The sequence below is a fragment of the Chamaea fasciata genome, unplaced genomic scaffold (assembly GCF_029207755.1).
Source record: "Chamaea fasciata isolate MVZ Bird 193981 ecotype frontalis unplaced genomic scaffold, bChaFas1.0.hap1 SCAF_4, whole genome shotgun sequence".
NCBI classification, from domain to species: domain Eukaryota; kingdom Metazoa; phylum Chordata; class Aves; order Passeriformes; family Sylviidae; genus Chamaea; species Chamaea fasciata.
In genome coordinates, this window is record NW_027094089.1 from 59,553,146 (window position 1) to 59,575,355 (window position 22,210).

The 22,210-nt window shown below is 40.2% G+C and overlaps 1 protein-coding gene and 1 long non-coding RNA gene across 2 annotated transcripts in view; one reads left to right on the top strand and one right to left on the bottom strand.

Annotated features, from left to right (window-relative positions):
- LOC136288488 (fructose-1,6-bisphosphatase isozyme 2) overlaps positions 1-17,692 on the top strand; it is a 36,127-nt gene extending 18,435 nt beyond the window's left edge. The window contains exons 4-7 of the mRNA XM_066181712.1: positions 6,517-6,657; positions 7,873-8,010; positions 14,092-14,211; positions 17,300-17,692. Coding sequence (XP_066037809.1) covers positions 6,517-6,657; positions 7,873-8,010; positions 14,092-14,211; positions 17,300-17,494 — 594 coding nt within the window. The 3' untranslated portion in view covers positions 17,495-17,692. The remainder of the gene's footprint in view (positions 1-6,516; positions 6,658-7,872; positions 8,011-14,091; positions 14,212-17,299) is intronic.
- A 137-nt stretch (positions 17,693-17,829) lies between these two features.
- On the bottom strand, positions 17,830-21,796 carry LOC136288489 (uncharacterized). The gene is made up of 4 exons (XR_010720517.1): positions 21,634-21,796; positions 21,095-21,184; positions 18,065-18,169; positions 17,830-17,908 (listed from the first exon to the last, which is right to left on the bottom strand). It is a non-coding gene; the product is annotated as an uncharacterized lncRNA (long non-coding RNA).
- Between the last annotated feature and the right edge of the window lie 414 nt (positions 21,797-22,210).

Here is a 22,210-nt window from a genome sequence, read left to right on the forward strand (position 1 = left end):
CCTCCCCACCCCTCCTTGAGAATACCAAACCTTTTTATCAATTCATTCCTCGTCTTGTGCAGTAAGCTTATATAAGGTTACTACCAACTGTGAGTCCCTCAAAGTCAAATTAATTCCCAGCGCAATGATCATATCTCTCCCCAATAGATTGTAATCAGCTTCTTCTACCAGAAGCAAGTCTCCAACACAGGCCTTGTTTTCAGATTCTGTTTTTACATTCTTTTTTAGGGGTACCTTGAACGGATCTCCTTTAACACCTATGAATAACATCTTTTCTTGGTTTTTACAACAACCTGGGGGTAGTTTTAGCACAGTGCTCCATTCTGCCCCTGTATCTACCAAAAATGTTATTATTTTTTTCTGGGGACCTACCTTTAACTTTACCAAGGGCTCGTTTGATGTCTTGGTCCCCAAAATGAAAAGCCTCCGTGACCACAAGGGTCGTGAGAAGGGGTGTCTGATTAGAGAATGCTTCAGGAGGTAGGGGTAAAAGTAGGGGAGGCAGTGGAGGTACTATTAGAGAGTCCTGAGGTGTAAGGTACGTAGGGTTTTGGTCCGATCCTGCGACTGGAACTCCTCGTGAGGGACCTGGAGTCGCTATGGGCTGAATCAAAGGTCCCAGAGGGGCTGAGGGGGACGCCTGAGCCTTACAGGCGGCGGCGTGGGTATTAGGTATGGAGGAGGGAGATAGTCGAGGGGGTCCCATGTGTCACTCGGAGCTGAGACTCCCTTTTTAGATCTTATAGTAAACAGTCCTGTCCTAGATCCTGCCCATAATTTTGCATATTCCTTTTCCTCATGGTCCTGCGGTTCTTTATTAGCTACATTGTTACATAAAGCCTTGCAGGTCCATTTTTCAAACGCACCAATCATGGGCCAAATTACATGATTCCTTACTTCTTTCTCTCCCCAAACCTCCATGCAATAATAAATCCTTCTTTTCTTAGACTTACCTTTTCTCTTAGAACAATCTTCCCAAAGTTCTAACATCCACCCCAGTGGGCTCTCCCATGGGATCTCGAGAGACTTACTCTCCTGCTCTAAAACATGTTTCTCCTTGGGTTCTTTTTGGAACTTACTCTTTTTTCTGTCCCATCTTTCAAGGGCAACTTACCTTTTGCTGAGGTGATTTCTTAGCTTTTTGCTAAGAACAGATTTCTTTTTCAAGGTGTTTCCTCGCACACCGGGTCCCACTTTTGGGCTGGTTTGCTTATCCTTTCAGCGAGCTGAGCTGGGGTTTTTTTTTTCCAACCAGCGACGGTCTTCTGTCTCATGTCCTGGGCTTTTAACAAGCCCATAGCTAAGAGGTTTACCAGTTTCCCGAACTCAAAGGAACGTATCCTTCCCTTTTAGCTTTCCCGTGATCGGTTCCCTGGACTCCCCTTGAATCCAGGTTTTGATGAGCAAAATGAGTTTTTTTCCAATTTGCTTCCCTGTTTGCTGACCAAGTCCCTCGCGGGAGATTGGAACTGCGACGCGCAAGTCCATACTCGGTTTGTGACAAAGTCACGTCTCACTCACCCAATCACACTCACTCAAACCACAATACTTACAGGTATTTTCTTGCGTGGCGTCTTCGTGCACGGAGAATTCTACAAGTGAAAGTTTTAGCCGCGGCTCCGAAGGACCTTCCCAGGTCCTTCCCGAGTTCCCTGATATTTCTGGATCCAGAACCTCCTTTTATCGTGGCGTTTGGCCTAAATTTGTTCGTGATACAATAGGTACCACGGGATCTCCCGTTTTGCAGGGGCCACCGAAAAAATTGGCAGAGGCGCCTTCCCACGCAAAGGGGTTCCGTAGCACCGATATTGTATCCGAGTCACCGGCACCAATTCTGTTATAAATTATCAGAGCCAATTCAAAAATCCAAAGATTTATTTAGCAACTTCAAAAATCAATTTCAAAAAATGCCACAATAAGTCAGGACAACATCGATCGAATGCTGGGTGGACAATCCGGGAGCAGCAAAGGGCACTTCTCCGGAGTACTGCCCACAAATTTGGGGTCTCAGGTTAGGTGTTTTATACCATTTTTCTGCCCTGAGGCGAAAGCAAGGCTGTCACAAAGAATGCAGATTCGCCCAAAGAACATGACATCATGCAAATAATACTACCATTGAAATGTCCTACACCCCGTGAGGGATGTTTGAAAGAACTTCCTGGAGAATTGTATGAAAGTCAGAGGGAAGAGTCCCTGAATCTTCTGTTGGAAGGCTTGATGTAATCATCCATTAATCTCCACCCAGATTGATATCAGATCCTCTGAGTGACTGTGAAGATGTGGTCAGCCCGTGATTAATGAGCCATTTCCACATTATCTCTTCTGCAGATGTCAAGGTAACACCTTCAAGCTAAAAAAAAGACTTTGGAATGTTTGGAGATGCCCTCAGACCGCTTCCAGGAATCTGGGGTTTTAAATTCCACTGTATTATTTTACACACACAAATTTTAACACATGAATTTTATACAGCACATCTATTACAGTAATACAATAGTCATCACTGTTGAGAATATGCATCTACTAGTGAATCAAACAGTTATGGCAAAATCTTGATAGAGTTGTGGCAAAAGCCAAATCCTGGACTTTGGCTGTCCACACTGTTAATGGTTAGCGCAAATCCACACCATGGATGCTGTGCAGGCCAGAAAACATTGAGATGGTGCCTGGGTATGATTTTGGAAACAGCATTCCTGGGACTATCTCCAGTACCATGTAGTATCTTGCATTTGCAGAGAAAATATCTTATCTGTGTTGATGAAATCTATGAAATGTGCTCTCATGTTAAGCAGAGTTTTCAGTTATCCCCTCCACCCTTTCCAGTTATCTCTCTAAAGATACCCTAATTGACTACAGCAGCTCCCAATATTTGCAGTAGACAATAGCTGAATTTTCCTTTCAAATTAAGTAAGAAGTGCTTTATTGATTGTCACTGAAGGGTAGTGTGAAAGAATAAAAGTGAGATAATTATTCCAGTGGATAAGTATCACTTAAGAAAGAGAACATAATTTTAGGCCATTTAAGGTTCACGAATAACATTTTTTAAAAGGTAGATCCATTGTGCTTCCAAAGGATGAACCTTAACACCTATCAGTTCTGAGATGAGCTCTTGACTGATTTTCTCATCATGTCTCACCTTAGCTTCATTTCCAAAGGCACACTCTCCAAAGCAGAAACATTTGGCTCATTTTAGGAAGAAAACCCCAAACCCAGAACAGATAATAAGCACTCTTACAGAAAGGCTAGACTTGGACAATACATTTCAATCCTGAAAATAGTTGTCTGATTGCTGCCAATCCAGAGCCTCCACCACAGTGGGAGGGACCATTTCCTCATGTCAGAAAAGCACTCTATCTGTTTCTCAAAAAACCCCATGAGGAAATAAACATTATCTCAGCTTTATTTAATTTCCCACCTGGCCTTTACTTTCTGAGACCAGAGTGGTGCTGTTGAAAAATCAGAAACACCAGAAAAGTGGCTCTGAGGGAGTAGCTTTGCAGAATCAGCAGGGAATTGGACCAAGACAGCTGCTGCCACTAAGGGGCTCTCAGTTGCCAAAGTGCCAGAATGTGGTGACAATAAATACTTTTTGCTTGGGTTCTTCCCAGGTTTTCATGCCACTGAGATGAATCTGCAATCCCTAATTCATACTGGACAAATATGCTATGAAACTCTCTTGCTTTGTTTCACTCTAGTTTTGATTTGTAGCTTTACCCAATGTCTCTGAGGTATTTTATTTGCTACCCCTCTTTGTCATGGGGACAATATCCTTCCCTTCACGTGGGTCCTCACTGAGAAGGTGTAAGAATTCAGTGCAAACACAAAGGCTACTCATGAAATACATGATACAAATGAAGACCTGGAAATCAAGTCATTTTAGTGCTGCTCCCAGTGCTGATGAGAATTCCCTCATGTGATGTCAGGCAAATCATAAACACAAAAAAATTCAAACTCAGATATCACCTGAGGGGAACCCCTATAGCCAGACTCTGCAGCCTTTGTTTCATCAACCTCACACCAATTATGAGTTATAATGACAGAGTCACTACAACCCAATATTGGCAATCCATGTGTCTGTTTTATTGCTTTGCATAAAGACCTCTAAAGGCGTTTCACTACTACCATCATAGTCAAAATATAATGGATAGGAAATCCATCTGTGCGCCAGAAAAAGAGGGAAAATAGCAATTACCAGAGTGTACTGTCCAGCTTAATTCCCTGGGTTTTTTTAACAGTACATGGTACTTGGCAGGACAAAACTCCTGCAGTCCTAACATTGAAGTATCAGCTGATCTGTAGCTTTGTCACATTCCAACGAGCTCTGCAAAATGTTTGTTTCAAATCTTTTCTTCTTCTTTTTGGAAGTTAGCTCTTGGAAATACAGTTGTGGATAAGGATGAAAAAACAAGTGAATTCAGGAGGAATTAATGAAGAATTCAGCCCAACTGCCTATACCTTGAGGGAGGAGGTCCTCTGTTTTTTTCAGAATATATAGTTTCTCAGCCATATTAACATAGAAAATGCATTTAAGAAATAGGACTCAAACTCTCATCTCAGAAAAAAAGTATTTTAAAACAGTATCATATATAACCCAAAGATACATGTATTGTATATACACTGTATTCTAGAAAACAAACCACTTAACCTTATTTACACAAAATTATCTTTTCTTTGATGAGAAGAGCATACAAAAAAGCTCTGACAATCATAGTATGTTTGAAACTAACTGTCTAAATGAATGTTTAATTCTGTGTTTGATGCTGCAAATAATTAGTCTGCTCTAGACAACCATTGCTTTTAATGGTGAGATATGTATGCCGTGGGGGTATATTTTGGAAAGAGATGATGCTACCTAGGCCATAATAGTTGGTACTATAAGGATTGTTTCGCAAAGTATTAGCTACTATTAGTCAATATTCGAAGCTCTGAAATATGTAAACAAAAGTTTAAACTGGTCTTCACTATCTGCTTTATAACCTCTCAGAACAAGCAGCTTGACATAGTTTCAAGCGTCTGAGTAGCACATATATTTGTTCATACTGTATTTCAGCTCCCATGAAGAGCTGTCAACTGGATTTTTTATTTCCACAGAAGGACTTGGTGAAGTAGTAATAGAAAGACTTGAGCAAAATACAGTTAAAAACTGGTAGTGAAGTAACTTTAGTGACTAAGTCTTTCAGCTCATAATAAAAACATTTTGATGTGAAATTACTCTTTGTGTACCAAGAAAAGTGTCATTTTGGTGTACCACATCTCAGTTTTCCTCAAGGTGTTGGCATTCAGTGACGAATAGGAGCATCTTGCTAGGACCCTGATGGGCAAATATTTTCTACACAAGACAGTCTTCATGGATTTTAATTTTTTTAACCAGATATTCAGGGTTAGACCTGCTGTTTCTATTTCCCTACTACTCAATCTAAATAAGCCTGTGCGATCACTGAGAAACTGTCTGAGTTTGGAACAATAAAATACTAGGCCATGGTCCAAAGGAAGAGGGGTATTTCATTTCAATTCCCCATGGACCACCACCAAAACATCCAGATCCACCACAACTGATGAACTTTTAAGTAAGCATTGCTATCAAGAAATCTCTACCCATTTTATAGTAGCAGGAGATGAAGGCTGGGACCAGCCTTCCCAAGCACTGCTGGCTGTCCTCCTTACCTACCTTACCAGACAAACTCTTGTCATGGCTGAGGCACACCCCTAGAGCTGACTGGAAATATTTGCACCATGTCTGCTTGGGCTACTATTGTTCCATGATAACCAAAGTGCCAAATCAAAATACAAGTGTCAGAAATTGAACTAAAACCATGAAGTAAAATGCCATCCGAATTTTCTATGTAGAGTTATAGATGAGTACCTGCAGACATGCACACTTCACATAACCAAATGCATTTTTTATTTTTATTATATGATGAACATTTGTATGGAATAGATGAACATTTATATCCCTTCATTTATGCATCTGTTCACTAGCAGAGACCAATGCACAAACTTGGTTCCATCATATTGTACCATATACCCTCTTATTCTGTACTATGGAAGCATTTTTTCTGCAATGTTAATTACAGCACTTATCTCTCAGTTAATCCCTCTGAGGGGTGTCAGTATGATAACTTATGTTACATTTACAGAAAATCAGTATCTCTGCTCTATCTCAGATTTCTGATGATCCTCAATTAATAGCTAGGGCTATAATGCTAAGGGATCAGTTTTGTGGCATGTATCATATTGATGGTGTGACATGTATAAAATAACAAACTCTCAGCATCCTGTCCCAACATGTACATGTACCTGTACCAAACTTGCCCTGAACGAGGGGGAGAAACAATCTCTGGTTTTGTTGTTTCAAAGGCCTGCATAGACAAAAAAAAAAAAAAAAAAAAAAAAAAAAAAAAAAAAAAAAAAAAAAAAAAAAAAAAAAAAAGGAAATCTGTCACACATTGTTATTGAAATGTTGTTTTTATTGTTCGTTATCAGAATTTAACCTTTGGCTCAATGGTAATTTTTCCTCAGGAAACAGATGATGAGCCCGGTGAAAAAGACGCTTTACAGCCCGGACGCAACATTGTTGCTGCAGGCTATGCCCTGTATGGCAGTGCTACGCTGGTCGCCCTCTCCACAGGGCAAGGAGTGGACTGCTTCATGCTGGACCCGGTACAGTCATGGTGTTAATCACGTTGCCACTGTCTTGTAGAGCTTTCTGTGCTTGATTTACTTGCTTTTGTTAATCCTTGTCTCCGTAATCTATCTACTTCTTGCAATTATTTTTTTCATGTCCTGGAGCATCCCACCTTCTCTTTACAAGTATTTAATAATATATGAGCATGTTGGTTGCAATACATGCTTGGTTTTCTCCTACTCAATAGAAGTGAAATTAAGTTAAATTCTCAATTAAATGTTTGAAATCCTTTTCATTCAAACCAACACTTAAGAAAACTTAATTTGTACAGTGTCTTTGTCTTCACTTAAAGGAATCTGTTTATTTCATTCTTGATTTTTCTGTCTGAAAAAGAGCATCAGCATGTTCACTGTTTAACCTGAGGCAAGAACCATTTTTTTGATAGCTCAAGCCAAGAGATGCTTAATTTCCTGAGTGCAGAGTTTTATGGCTGTCACCTAAGCTGCATATCCACAAATTTGCAAAAGCACAACAATGCCTGTACAATTGTACATGTGCCACTCTTCAGTGCCCATGAATGCAATCAGTGTTACTGTGGGAATGCAGGAAGATCATTCATTTGTAAAACCAGAATTAGATGTGGGGAATAACGTAGTGTTGTTTTTTATGGTTTTGTGGTTTGTTTTTTTTTTTTAATAAAAGGAGGAATTATTACCAAAACTTCTTGTAACCTTTGTAAGTAGTCTCATTCCAAGTGGAGAGAACTGGGAGATGAAGTGCTCTGCTTGAGACAGAGGAAGAGAAGGTGGAAGTTGAAATTAAATTGCAGACAGCAACACATGGGTGTAGATTACCACATTCACTTTAAGATACTTAGACAAGATAGGCAAGAAGAGTTCAAAAATCAGAAGGCAGTATAATTTCTTAATTTGCAACCTTATGATTTGAGGACTATTGCTATTTCTCAGAGGACAGAGATTCATGATCCATCTGCTTGCAGGGCTGATTGGTGTTCTTTTGATACTCTGTTCTGATTAGGTTTTGTTTATAGCACCAATGCGACAAGTTTTTCATTAATTTAATGCAAATTCTCTGCTTTCTGCTCTTTATGAAATATTGTGAAGTTGTATGCCACACTGGTGCTGAAAGGATAAAGCTGTGCTAGCATTTCTGCCATGTCTGACAACTGTTACAGAAAGAAAACAAAATTTTCTGCTGCCTGCTAATACTTAATTTATCCTGTCCTGCAGGGTCTTGGTGAATTTATTTTGGTGGACAGAGATGTTAAAATCAAGAAGAAGGGGAAGGTATACAGTCTCAATGAAGGTTATGCTAAGTATTTTGATCCTGCAATGACAGAATATTTGCAAAAGAAGAAATTCCCTGAGGTATGAAAATATTAGCACTGTACCCAGTGTACCATGCACTGGCAAGCACTGCATTCCATGCAGTCCTGGCTGATGGAAAAGGATTTGAAGGTCTTCCTGAGTTCAGACCCATGTAACCTTTTCATACCTGCTGGTCCGTTTTAGATATGCATGTAATGGAGTTGGGGGGGGGGGGGGGGGGGGCTGTTTTGTTTTGTTTTATTTGTTTGTTTTTGGTGGGTTTTTGTGTTTGTTTGTTTGTTTTTTGTTGTTTTTTCTTTTTTCATCCTGACATCTTTTAACTTAGATTTTGTTAAATAAAATCATAGCTTCTTTGTGTGAAGGGAAATGTGCTGAAGAACCAGTTCTTTCAACAAAGCTCTGGAAATGTGCACACCAAATCTGGGGATACCTTAATTTTCTAGCTTCATCTGAATTTGCAGTTCAGTCATATGTGCAGCTGGCCATTCAGGGCTAGACTCCATGTGCTGCCCAAAAGGCGTTTGCAGGAATCTGGGTGGCATCACCTTCTCCTTCCTGTACCCTCTTGCATCTGAAAACTGCAGTGTCATTCTTGCAAGGTCTACTTGCCTCACATGGAGCATGAACCAACCTGTAGGCTGGGGAGAAGACCTAAACAAGTGGTGTGAGGCACAATTTCACCATATTTGGTGGTTAAAAGAGAGACATCCATGTCTGATGAACTTTCTTGGAGAAGGACGTCCCATGTCTGAGGAACTTCCTTGGAGAAAGATGTCCCATGGCTGATGAACTTCCTTGGAGAAAGACATCCCAAGTCTGATGAACTTCCTTGGACAAATACAGTTTTGCATTAGCTTATCAATGCTAGGAGTACAGAACACAAGCTCTCAATGTGGAAAGCTGGAAGCTCTCTAGAAAGTGTGGCTATGTGAAGAGTAATTCATATTGAAATATGGTGATGTGGATCAACTCAGCACTTAATTTGGTCAGGAAATTGTTTTTAAAGCTCTTCCTATTAAAAAAGTCAGATTTTTTTAAGCTATTAGTTGTCAGGGATACTTGTAATATGGTTTGTGTTAAATAAATGGATTCAGAAAAACCCTCAGGGTGCTGTAAAAGGGAAATATAATGGGCAAGCATTTAAACTATGGTCCCATGATAAGATCCTCCTTCTGAGTTAAATATTCAAAGTTTATATATTCAGAATGCTGTGATGTGACACCCATTGTAGCTACAGTCTGGGTAATATGAAAAGGAGGGTTTGATGTTCAGTCAGTAGTCTTGCAGCTATAGCTGATATGGTAAATCCAGATTTTTTGAGATTATTTTGAGACTTTAAAGTCTGCATTCAATTCAGCTGTGAGAGAAGTAGAAGCCCATGATGCAAATTTCATACTTCCTGAAACCTAATCCAGCTGTGAAAGTGGAGAATATCTGTGCTTCTCATTCTGCTCACGTTATACCAGGCTATGTATTCAGTATAGTGCACTAAGACTGGATTTATTTATTTGTGGTTTTGCAAAGCATCAAAGTGTTGTATAAAGTAAAACTCTTAAACAAAAGCATCAACCCCAGACAACTCAGAAAAGGCTGAAGAGATTTCAAACAGTGGAAAGACCAGAGGTATTTCCCCACAGGATCAATGAGGACAGCTCTATCATGCGACTCACTAAATCCTTATACCAGAAAAAACTCATTTGGAAACACTATTTTATCTCAAATCTGTGCATCTTCTAACGAAAACCTACTGAAATTGTTGGTCTAATGCAACAGAACTTGGCGGATGTCTTTGTTGCTTTAAAGCAAGTAGCACAGAAGTGCATGCGTTATTTGGGGCACAAGAAATCTTCTCAATTGTGCTGAACAACCACATTTTTTGCTGCTCTGAGTTGTACTGTTGTCTGCATGAGAAGAGCTGAGGCACAAATGTTACAGCCACAAAGCACAAGGAAGTGCACTGCCCATCTGAAGCTTGTTACGAACCTGAGTTTTAGAAATAGCATAACTCAGTTCTGTGATTTGGAAAGGCCAATATATTTGCATTGTGGGGAGGGCTAGAGAGAAAAGGTTTTGGCATTTCTCTGTAGCATGAAACATGCTTTCTGGCCTCATCTCTAAGCCTAACCAGCTATAGCCACACTGGTGATGTTCCTACATTCCCTACAGGAGCCAGGTGGAGAATTTCACAAGTTTCATTCTTTGTGCCCTTCTCTCCATCATGCAGAAGGGTAGTGAGGGTGTCTGCCAGATATCTCTTGCCTGTGCCTTGAGGAGGAAGTGTCATGTGGGTATGGAGGAACACCTTATTTGGGCAGATCATTCACCCTATACTCCTCTGGCCACAAGAAGCCAAGAGACCAGGCATCAGTTTTAGCTATTAGTCACTTTTTTGTGTTTTTCTTCCTTAGATCTTTCCTGTATTAACTCCTTTCTGTGGTTCTCGGTCAACATGCTGTTCAGATGACTCTCTGACATTGCCATGAAAAACTGAAAAGTTAAAAATAAAACAGGGACGCAAAAGTAGAATTTGTCCTATGTTCTATATCATTGTCATTAGCAACAAAACACTAAAAATCAACCATTTATGAGTAGAAGAGAGACCTCCCCTTACTATGTAGCAGCAGTGTCCCAGAACAGACAGTTTAGCTTACAAAGCTGCATTGACACTTTAAGTTTCTTGTGGATCACCATTTACCTAAGGCATCAATTCTGAATAAAAAGCATGAGAAAAATGCTAATATTCTGCAGGCCAGACCTAAGCCTCCTACTACTATAATGTAGTGGGAAACATATGTCTAACCGCATCTCTTCTGGTATGAGAGTGATGCATATTTTTTATCAAGCATGACAAAATCACACTGCTGCTTAACCAGTTTGAAGAGCAAGCTTCTGTTTGCAAAGTTGCCTGTAACACATTTACTCCAGTCTGCAATGCTTAGTGGGCGCTTCTGGGCCAGAAACTGTCTTTGCAAAAATTTTTCTATAATTCCTCCCCAAAATGGGTTCTTCCTCCCATAATGGCTGCAAGGCCCTAGCTTCTCTCTGGCACTGGTTCACCCATGGTAGAATTTGAAACGCCTTGTGAACATTGTCACACTGTGCTATTACACCTACTTTTACGTTTGCTTCCTACAGTCAGGCACAAGAGAAGCTGAGTCTCATCACAACTTGCTGATAATGAGAGCTATGCAATCGAGACTCCTTGGTTAAGGATTTGTCTCAGCAATGCCATTAAAAATTTGACCTCAATAGCACATTTCAGTATGAAGCATTCTTCTGTCTACTATTTACGGTGTGTCCGAGTGATACAAAAAAGCTAGCAAAACCACTCTTCTTTTGGCACCACATCTGTATGTGGAGTAAGGGATGCAGGCTGTTGCTGTTGTAGTCTGTAGAAAAAATGTCTTGCGCCTGCTCTCCTAGTCATCAAATTTATATGAGAAAAACCTGGTCTTGTTCTGCTGCGGAAGAACAGGGCTGTCTGAAATCATGGATGCTGACCAAGGAAACATGAAGTTTCTCCAACTCCTTCATTGGCATCAACTAAACAATCAGAAGTGGCTACTGAGCAAACACAGAGCTTGGCATTACTGAGGACTTGGGATGAACCTGTCTAGCATTCATGCTTTAGCATTTTGTTTAAGAACACCTGGGCAATATGCCAGCACTCATGCAACACTATGAACTTTCTCATCTGTAAAAAAATGAACGAACAAAAAAACTGGAGTAACACAAAATAACATTTCACTAACTAAAAGGAGTACTTATTCTTCCCATGCAGACAGCTGTATGCTAAGGGATGTAAAAAAAATTATTTCAGTATGTGGTTCAAGTAATAACCTTATCAGAATGAAGGAATTTATCTTTTGTATTTTTCTCAACACGGTCTCAGCACTGTGTCTCTAGCTGGTGAATATCTATCTGGGTAAGAAGCAACTAAAATTGTCAGTGGCATCTCATGAGCTTAGAATATCCTGAGTTGGAAGGGAACCCACAAAGCATCCTTCACATAACACTGTCCATGTACACACAAATTATGTAAATAAACTGCATGTGAATAAGAAATCTAGCATATTCCAAACCTATCAGATGATGTGTACACAGCTGGCTCAGCTGTGCAGCTCATGGTCACTAAATTTTATGTCTGTGGTTTACGGAGTCCTAATTTCATAATGTCATAGAAGCAGTCCTTAGCAGTCTAGTTCAGGGGATGCTTGTTATTATGTTATGGCTTTTCTTAGTGTTCAACAAACTGTTCTTACAACTCACTTCATTACCTTTTAAAACCACAAAAGAAAGTTCTTTTGACTGTATTTTTAAAGGTCATTTGAGACTATAATCACATCTTTCCCAGACTTTAACTGAAAACTTGCATTTGTCTCTCTTTAATATCTCTTAAGGTGTCTGGTTTTTCCTGATGTCAGATTTTTACAATTGCAAAGTCACAAGTACAAACAGTTTTGAGATGGGGAAGCTCTCATTTGAAGCCTAAATACGCAATTATTTGAGCATAAGTAATGAAAAACAAGGGAGCAAATACTTAAAAGCTTTATTCACTTGTGCCTACAATTAATACAACCAGATTAAAACAAAACTAAATGTAAGAGCTGTAGTCTGTATCTTATCCATCTGTCTTTCCTAGTTTGCAATGTTTTTTTCTGAATTTTTCATAGTTTTCCTAATGCTTACAATATGAATCATGAAAACCAACATATTCACATTTAAACAAGGTTTATTACATTGCCTGGAATAGGTGTCTTTTCCAGTTTTATTATCAGCTACACCAAAAATCCAAGTCTTATGTTTCACAGCATAGGGCTTAACTTCCTAGTGATATGTTGCTTTATTTTGTGTAATTTCATGAGAAATTTTTTCCATTTTAGAATAGAGTAATTATCAAAGCTTCACAGTCACATTGAACAATTTGAAAAAGTGATCTCAAAATAGAATTATGTTTTCCTCTATTTTCCTTGCAATTGGGGATTTTTTTCCTCAGCCAAGCTTATGATTTTGCTGAGAAAGGTGATTAACTTGTGATGTCTGAAGGTCTTGGAGCTGGCATTGCTGAACAAGTTCTCTATGTATTTTTCTAGATCTAGTATCAGTACAGGATGAGCTTTGTAGAATGTGGTAAGATCTTCTATTAGAAAACTGATCCAAACAGAAAAAACATGCTGAGATCTTTTCAGACTTCTAGCACTGTAGTACAAAACATATATGTGTATTAAATGTTCATGAAGTTCAGTCTCTAGCAATGTTCTAGGAAGATGAAAATTCCCCCTCAGCTTTATTGAAGACAGATTGAGAGATACGAAAGCATCAGCAAAATTCTTCTCTTCAAAAGCTTTCCTTCAGTTTACATCTGTATTTTGTGTTTCCCCTTCATAAAAGTATGGTAACATGTCATATTTCTCGAGTGGAGCTTATTTGGTCTACTGTATGTACTTCTATTTGTTCAAGACACCTTGCTTGTCTTCTGTATTTCCTACTAACAATTTCTATGACCAGCAGACCTGAGATTGACATGAATGGTTCCTTGATTGCTCTTGCTAAAATGGCCTGTCCTTCAACAACATCAATTTCTAAACTAAGAGCAAGGAAAATAACATTCATGAGTAAATTGCTATCTCCCAAACTAAGCAGCAGAATGAATGCTATGACCAGTTTCACCACTTGACAAATAAGCTAGAAGGTAAAAGCTGGAGTCCTCTTGGAACCGTCTGGACATGAATTGGAGTGACACCCCTCCTCATGCTCTGGCTTAGGAACCAGTGAAAGATCAAAAATCAAATGATTTTGGCCTTGTTCTGATAAGGTGAAGAAATTTTCAGTCCCTTGGTTTTTCACAGGCTGGGGTTTGATTCCAAATTGTGCACTCAAATTACAGGCAGTCCAGTTTGCATATTGTGAATGCAGCTCTTTAAAACTCTTCTCTTTGAACCCTGTAGACTATCACATCTCACAAAAGGCTGAGCTTAGGATTGATTTTGGTATTTACAGTATCCATAAGCAGCCATTGATTTAAGCAGCTTTGATTCCCATTTCATAGCAAAATTACATTTCGCCATGCTACTAGTTGTCTAGTCTGGTAAATATAGTGCTTTATTCTATGTTTTTCAGGATGGCAGTTCCCCATATGGCGCCAGGTATGTGGGCTCCATGGTAGCTGATGTTCACCGTACATTGATGTACGGTGGGATCTTCATGTATCCTGCTAATCAGAAGAGTCCTAAAGGAAAGGTACATAATTTGATTTCCTCTCTGGTGAAGTTAGCCAACCTAATAGCTCTGGTATAACCAGAGCAATAGTTTAGATAAAGAACAGATACTAATGTTCTACTGTGGAAAAAATTATTAATGAAAATGATGGTCAGCTATTGAATTTAGGAAAGAAATGTAGGCAATTGCCAACTTAGGCCAGAAATCTTCCTCTGTGCTTCTATACAATGAAATACTCAAGTGGTTTTAGCTGCAACCAAAGACTTAATAATTTTTCTAAAGATAATATTTCAGTACCATAGAAACCCATTGAGACACCTGTGCATAGCTGGCAGGTACAACACAGATCTAAGGAAAACCTCTGCACTTTAAATTGGCAACTAGAGTTATCCCACCAGATGGTGGGATATGCAGAACCCCAGAAAGGATTTTGTCCAATGCTAGAAAAAAGAGTTTTCCTACCTTATGTTTCCAAAGGACACTGAGCTTATATCACCTGCTCTGTAAACTCAGGCTTCTAGTATCTGATCAGAAAAGGTGGTTACACTGGAAGGTTGGTTTCATGCAGTATTTTAGGAAAATATGACTTCCTATTTGGACACTGGTACAAAATGCATCATGAAATGCAGTGCAGTGCAATGCAGTCAGTCTTTGAAACTGATGGGCCATGGACCATTGTCAACCTCAACTTCTCTCCTGCAGCATCAGATACCCTTATTATCAACTTTATAAACAAATATGTTTTAAGAGACCTAGTTATAGAGCTGATCAGTAACCTGCAGGTCATCCTTCAGAAATCATTGGCTCAGTACATAATAGGTTGGACATGGTATTCTGACTCCAAGAATACATTATTTTCCTGATCTACACCATTCTTTAAACCTTCTATTCAAATATTTCCCGTTCTAAAAATTCTATTCCTGTTTTTGCATCCATGGCTGGTAAATGGAGGAATCTGCCCCATCTCCCATACTGGTCTCAAAATATCCTGTTGTCTTACAGACTTTAGGGAGAGACGACTACTGGTTCCATCATGGTGAGATCGTATTTCTCAAAATGCCAGCAGATCCAAATGGTCTTCAAAGCAAAAACAGAAAAATAATGATCTTCAACATATACAACCAAAAATGTCTGCATGTTTGTCCAGGAAAAAATTATTTAAATTTTTGAATCAGCATCCCATGGAAAAAAAATCCCAAAACACCACCCCAGAAAGCCCTCATTAAAAGATGTGGATCTATTTGTACATAAGAGTAAGAGAAAAAATGGAATTTGCTGTGTGTGAAAAAAGTGGATTTGCAGACTGGCCTCTTCAAATTAAAATTTTGGTTTTGAAATCTGTACTTAAACCATTGTTGAAAAAATAGAATGAGAAACAGGACAAAAGAACAAAGGAACAAAGGACTTACATAACTTTCTAGAAATAAAGGTTTCCACAGGATTTGATCCACATTTATTATTGGATTGCTCTGGCTTGAACTGCCAGAGAGTAATGGAAGAAGCAAAAAATACTATCATTACAAATAAGTTTTCTTTCTGTCTCAGAGTGCAGGTGTATATAGTTATTTTCACATAAATCTTTTCTTATTGGAGAAATAATACTCTTGTGGCAAGTGCCCTGATAATCTTACCCCTGAAACACAGTCAATGCACTTGGTTAGAGAGCTGAAAAGAATCAAATGTCACTGAAATTGATCAAAAGTCCTTAAAGTAAATGCAAATGACACGGATGTAGGCCCTAAAATATACAGATCCTTCCTTAAGTTAAAGAAAAAAAGACTTAATGCTCAATAAACACTACAGGACAAGGCAACAAATAAATCTTCTTTTGTAATGGTATCTTTTGAATAATATTTTTTAAAAACTTAAGGCTTGTAGTTCATTATTAGGTGAAAATGTTAGACCTGTCTGAAGATAGAGCCCATCTGAAGATCCTTAAGTGCAGTTGCACTGCTACCTGAAGAAAAACTGCTTTCCTCAAGTTGCATTGTCACAGCAAAGCAACGTGAAACTTGAAATGTGGTTCCATGGTGATACCACTTCTGTTTGCTGCCTCATGATCTTCCAGAATAGGGCCAAGCTGGTCCTATGTTGCCTCAGAGATGGAGTCCTTGTACAAGAAGTAGCACTTCAGTGGGCTTTAAAGATAAGAAAGAAGGTAATATAGTACTATTTAAGTTTTACTATATCATGGCTTTATTACAGTGTGCTAAAGGCATGATGGGCAGTGAAGTCCTGTGTTCAACCCACCTCTCTGTCTCTATATACAGTAGCATTTCCCCAGAAAACATTCCCTCTTTTGTACATGTCAAGGGTCCTTTAAACAAAATATGTGGTAATATTGTATTTCATGAGCACTTCATAGATAAACTTACAGAAATAATGTTTGTTCAGAACTGACCAGCTATCATTGATGTTCATTTAAACACAGAAACTTTTGGCATAGGTCCTAAATAAGTTTACATTCCACCAGAACACACTCACCCCAAGAGGTAACATTTTGAAAAAACATAAACAGATATGAGGGACCAAACCAAAAAGGAAATTTTGCCTTATCTGGATAAGTTCAGGCCACTAATATCTATCTGACATAAATATATTTCTGAAAAGAAGCAATAAAATCCTGAAATTTTAAACTGGGAACATCAAGTTTCAAACTCCAAAAGATCCTGACTAAACATAACATGATAATCCCAAGCTCTGAGTTAATGCATAAAGGCTCCATATGAGAAGATATTTTGGCTTTTCTTTCCCAGTGCTGTTAGTTTAACTGGCTTAACTGTTTTGCTGATGTCTGTGGGACACCCACCTTTGACATTTTTGACAAAGTACAGCTTCACTGGCACTGCACATCTGTATATCAGCTTGGAAATGATAGTAGTGATGCCTGGATGTAAGGTTGGTGCGCTGTTCCTCCAAACAGAAGGCTTTAGGGAAGGGGAGAAGAAGAGAGGGAAGGAGGGGCTCTCTGAAAGACGTTGCTACTTAGGTCAACTGAAATTTGGTACAAAGGTTTCTAAAATTGGAAAAGTAATGCTAAGTTTTGGCTAGTCCTTTGATATAATTTCCCCCAAAGACAACCATGTGTCTCCTCTTTCTTTCTTTCTAGCTCCGACTTCTCTATGAATGCAACCCTATGGCTTTCATCATTGAGCAGGCAGGTGGGATGGCAACTACAGGGACCGAAGCAGTGTTGGATGTGAAACCTGAGAATATTCATGAGAGAGTTCCCCTTATACTTGGCTCTCCAGATGATGTGCAAGAATACCTTGCTTATGTACAGAAACACCAGAAAAGCAGTTAAAGACTTTCAACATCAAATCTTCTTTGTCCATTTTCAGTCTCCAAGAAAAGCTTTACCTTTCAAAATGGTGGATTCTAGCATTTACCACCAATCTCTCAGTGAAAGTCCCAGTATACAAGAACTGGAAAATAGTGGGATTATGTTTCTCCTTGCAGGCAAGTGTAAAAATCCTTTAATTCTGATTTATGCAGGGCAAGCGCAGAGACAGAGTGGTGACAAACAGAAACTACTTACTTTTTATAATATTAACAAAGGAAGTGAATTGTGTCAGTATCCCCATTTGATCTGAAGCTTTACATTTGACATTACACAGATGGCATTGTTTGCATCAGGATTTCCACATCAATATTTGCAATGCCATTATCTGGATTTTCTGTCAGAAGGTTTCTTGCAGATGTTTTTATCTTGACAGCCCTAAGAAGAGCAAAATTCTCATGCTGTCTGAAACAGTATTTTTAAGCTGCGAGTTATATATATTTTGGTAATTAATAGAGATGAAAAGGCTGCAGCGTTGCCAGGGTATTTCATTTCTCATAAGAACAGGAAATATCATGTGTTATTTACACTCACCTTTCAAAGCACAAATTACAATAAACCATCGCTATGGCTGTGACACCCAAATCATGCCTATTCTGTTGATCCATTTTCCTTTGCATTGTCCTCTGATCCATTGTCCTATGCAAAAGGATACAAAGACACTGTTATACCTCCATTATCTCTTACTTTGAAACATTCTTCTTTCAGATTGGAATGCCCTTTTACACCTTATATTGCCATTCCTTGTCACTGTGTTGTCCAGTACTTAAGTGGAAGGGAGCACCCAAGGTTTGTAGGTGCATATGGTCAAAGGGAACAACGAAAGTCAGATGGTCTGCAGAAGTTTACAAAACTTTATTAGTAAATTCCACACTTGGCATGAGAATTGATACAAGTTAGTCTCTTATCTCCGAGAATTAGCACACAGCAGTGGGATTTGGATAAAGAGGTAGGGCAAAAGGGGAGAGAGCAGGAGGGAGGGAGAGAGAGAGGTGAATTAAAGAGGAGGGTGAAGGCAAGAGAGAGACGAAGAGAGTCCTGGCTCCAGCATGGCTCCAGCTGATGGGGAGTCCAAGGACGGGGAGTGTGCATGTGCCTGGGCTTTGTGAGAATACATTTTTCCCCCTGCCATGAAGATAACTTTCTCATTTTCTATACAAATAAGTTATCATACCCAGTCCTTTCAGACCTTTCTGGAAATGAGTCAAAGGGGTTCAGGCGTCTTGGGTGGTCTTGATCCCTCCCTGTAGTCGATGCATGCCCCCTTCTCCGTCTCATTCCTGTAACTGCACTGTGCTGTCCTTATCTCTAAGAGTTACAACAAGGATATTTGTCCTGGAAAAGTGCTGCCCTACTTCTGTATGGCCACCTTTTTTCCAGCCACACCCTGTTTTTCTCAGTGTGTGTCACCAACAATCACTGGTTGTTGTTATCAACAATCCTTGGTTGGCTCCACAACTATCTGGTAATTCTGTTTGAGATGTACACATTAGCCCTTTGTCTTAGGGAGTCAGGATCCTGTGTGACCTTCCTGAGAGCCACCTTCAACCTCTCCAAAGATCTACACAGAAAAATCCCATGTGATAAGGCTCTAGAAGATAAGAAGGTCCAAGAGAGCTGGGCAATATTCAAACATCACTTCTTTCAAGCTCAAGACCAGTGTAGCCCTATGAGCAGGAAATCAGGCAAAGGGGCTGATGAGCACAGAGTTTCTAGAAAGAAATTCCTGGGGTCTGAAAAAAGAGCCAGGCCCTGTGGGAGGAGTATAGGAGCATCGTCAGAGTATGCAAGGATGAGACAGGGAAGACCAAGCCCCATTTGGCATTGAATCTGGCAAGGGCAACTGTAAGGGCTTCTACAAGTACAACAGCAGCAAAAGGAAGATTAGGCAAAATGTGGGGTCACTACTGAATCAGATGGATGTCCTGATGATGGAAGACATGGAGAAGGCAGAATTACTGAATGCCTTCTTTGTCTCAGTCTTTACGGGTGAGGCCAGCCCTCAGGAATCCCAGACCTCAGAGGCAAGAGGGGAAGGCTGGAGAAAGGAAAACTTGGCCCTGGTCATAAAGGGTTGGGTAAGAGATCAGCTAGAGACGCAAAACACCCATGAATCCATGGGCTCTGATGGGAGGCACCCATGCGTGCCCAGGGAGCTGGAAGGTGTTGCCAAGCCAACCTCCATTATCTGTGCAAAATCATGGAGAACAGGAGAAGTGCCTGATGACTGGAGGAAAGTCAACATTACTGCCATCTCTAAAAAGGACAAGAAGGAGGACCTGGGAAGGCGTATCCTGTCAGCCTCACCTCCATATCTGAAACGGGAATGCAACAGCTCATTCTGGAGGTCATGCCCAGGCATGTAGAGGACAATAAGGTCATTGGAAGTAGTCAACATGGATTCACCAAGGGGAACTCATGCTTGACTGATCTGATAAATTTCTGTGGTGGCATGGCAGGATGGGTCTGTGAGGGGAGAGCAATGGATGTTGTCTGCCTTGACTTCAAGCAAGGCTTTTGGCACTGTCTCCCATAACATTCTCACAGGTAAGCCCAGGAAATGTGGGTTAGAGGACTGGACAGTGAGGTGGATCAGGAACTGGCTGAATGGCAGACCTCAGAGGGTCGTGATCAGCAGAGCAGAGTCCACCTGGAGACCAACAGCCAGTGGCATTCTCTGGGATCAATACTGGAACCAATCTTGTTCAATTTGTTCATCAGTGGCCCAGATGAAGGGATAGAATGTACACTCAGCAAGATTCCTGATGGCACTAAACTGAGGGAGTGACTGATCCACCTGAAGGTTCTGCTGCCATTCCGTGGCACCTGGGTAGGCTGGAGAGTTGGGCAGAGCAAAACTTAATGAGTTCAACAAGGGCAGGTGTCGGGTCCTGCACCTGGGGAGGGACAACCCCAAGTGCCAGGACAGGTCAGGGGGTGCTCCTACAGAGAAGGAGAAGGACCTGGGACTCTTGGTGGATCACAGGCTGTCCATGAGCTGGCAGTGACCTCATGGCCAGGAGGGCCAAGCGTATCCTGAGTTGAACTGGGAACAGCATGGCCAGAAGGTTGAGGGAGTTGCACCTCTACTTGGCCTCATCTGGAGTGCTGTGTTCAGTTCAGGGCTCCTCAGGACAAGAGAGACAAGGAGCTACTGGAGAGGATCCAGCAGAGGGTCACAAAGATGATTAGGGGTCTGGAGCATCTCTCTTATGAGGAGACATGCAGGAGCTGGGACTGTTTAGTCTGGAGAAAACAGAGAGGGGATCTCATTAATGGATATAAATATCTTATAGGTGGGTGCCAAGAGGATGGTGTAAAACTCCTTTCTGTGGTGCCCAGAGACTGGACAAGGACAGATTGCCGTAAACTAAATCACAGGAAGTTCCACCTCAGCATGAGGAGGAATTTCTTTACACTGAGGGTGGCAGAGCACTGGAACAGACTGTCCTGGAGTCTTCCTCTGTGACGACATTCAAAACCCATTTGAACAGATTCCTGTGTAACTTGCTGTAGCCTTGGAAGGGGGGTTGGACGGGATGATCTCCAGAGGTTCCTTCCTACCTGAATGATTCTGTGAGTCTGATATTTCTAGGCTTCTATAGCCATCCATCCTGTAGGTCCTCTGGTGCTAGATCTCAGACTTGACACTGTCTAAAGAGGTCAGAAATCCACTGTGAAACTAGCAGTCATTAATCAATGAGAGCAAAAATTAGCAATTAAAAGAAATGTGTGATTACAAAAAGTGATATGGATGTGAAAACTGGGCTTTAGGTCACTTTAGGTACTAGACCCTCCTGTCTAACCCCCTTTATAACTCTCCTGTCTCATTTATATGAATGTTCTTTTAGGCGACCTCCTTGATGTAAAAAAGTCCTGTATCCTCTTCCCATTTTCACCCCTGACCCACACCCCCCGCTGTGCTGATACAAAACTTTATTAAGAACATTCTGTGAATTACATTAGAACATAGAGAGAAGTTAAAAATACTCCTGCCAAGTAAATCCAACAGTTATTTTTAACTTACAAATGTGTTTTATTATTCCTAAAGAAGAGGCAGGCTGAAAAAAGCAGACAGAAAATTATTCAGGATGACCATTTACCTTTAGTTATTGCTATCCCAGGGGTGAGGATTTCAGTGCTGCTTCAGGTATCAAAGCACTCTTACTGCAGGCGTTTATCTGGCACTTTTTAAAACTGTGACAACTGCTCAGGATCAGCAAGTACAGCATGTACTTGTTTATTCTGTTCCTCATCACGTGCTCCTCTACTATCAACAGCAGAACACAAACAACACTCAAATACTGGAGACTGAAGAGGAAGCAGAAAAAAAAAATATGGTTTAGGTCATAATTTTTACTGCATGATGCAATTCTGCACCTTGATTATGGAACTAATAAATCAGTTTTCCTCTGAAAAAAAAATCCACCGAGTACATATACATATATATAAAATTTATTTCTTTTAGACATATATACATATATGTTACTCTCTCTCTCCCAGAGTCTCTATATAGGAAGACAAATAGATGTTGATGTCTATTTATTGAGGAACTCCGCTGCATTTTTTAAGTTGTAAACCTAAAACCAAGTGTAATTCGAGGCCAGTCTGAGTCAACTAACAATACTAGTTTTACATCAGAAGGATCCCTGGTAACATGGTCTGTTGGGAGAGGTGTGA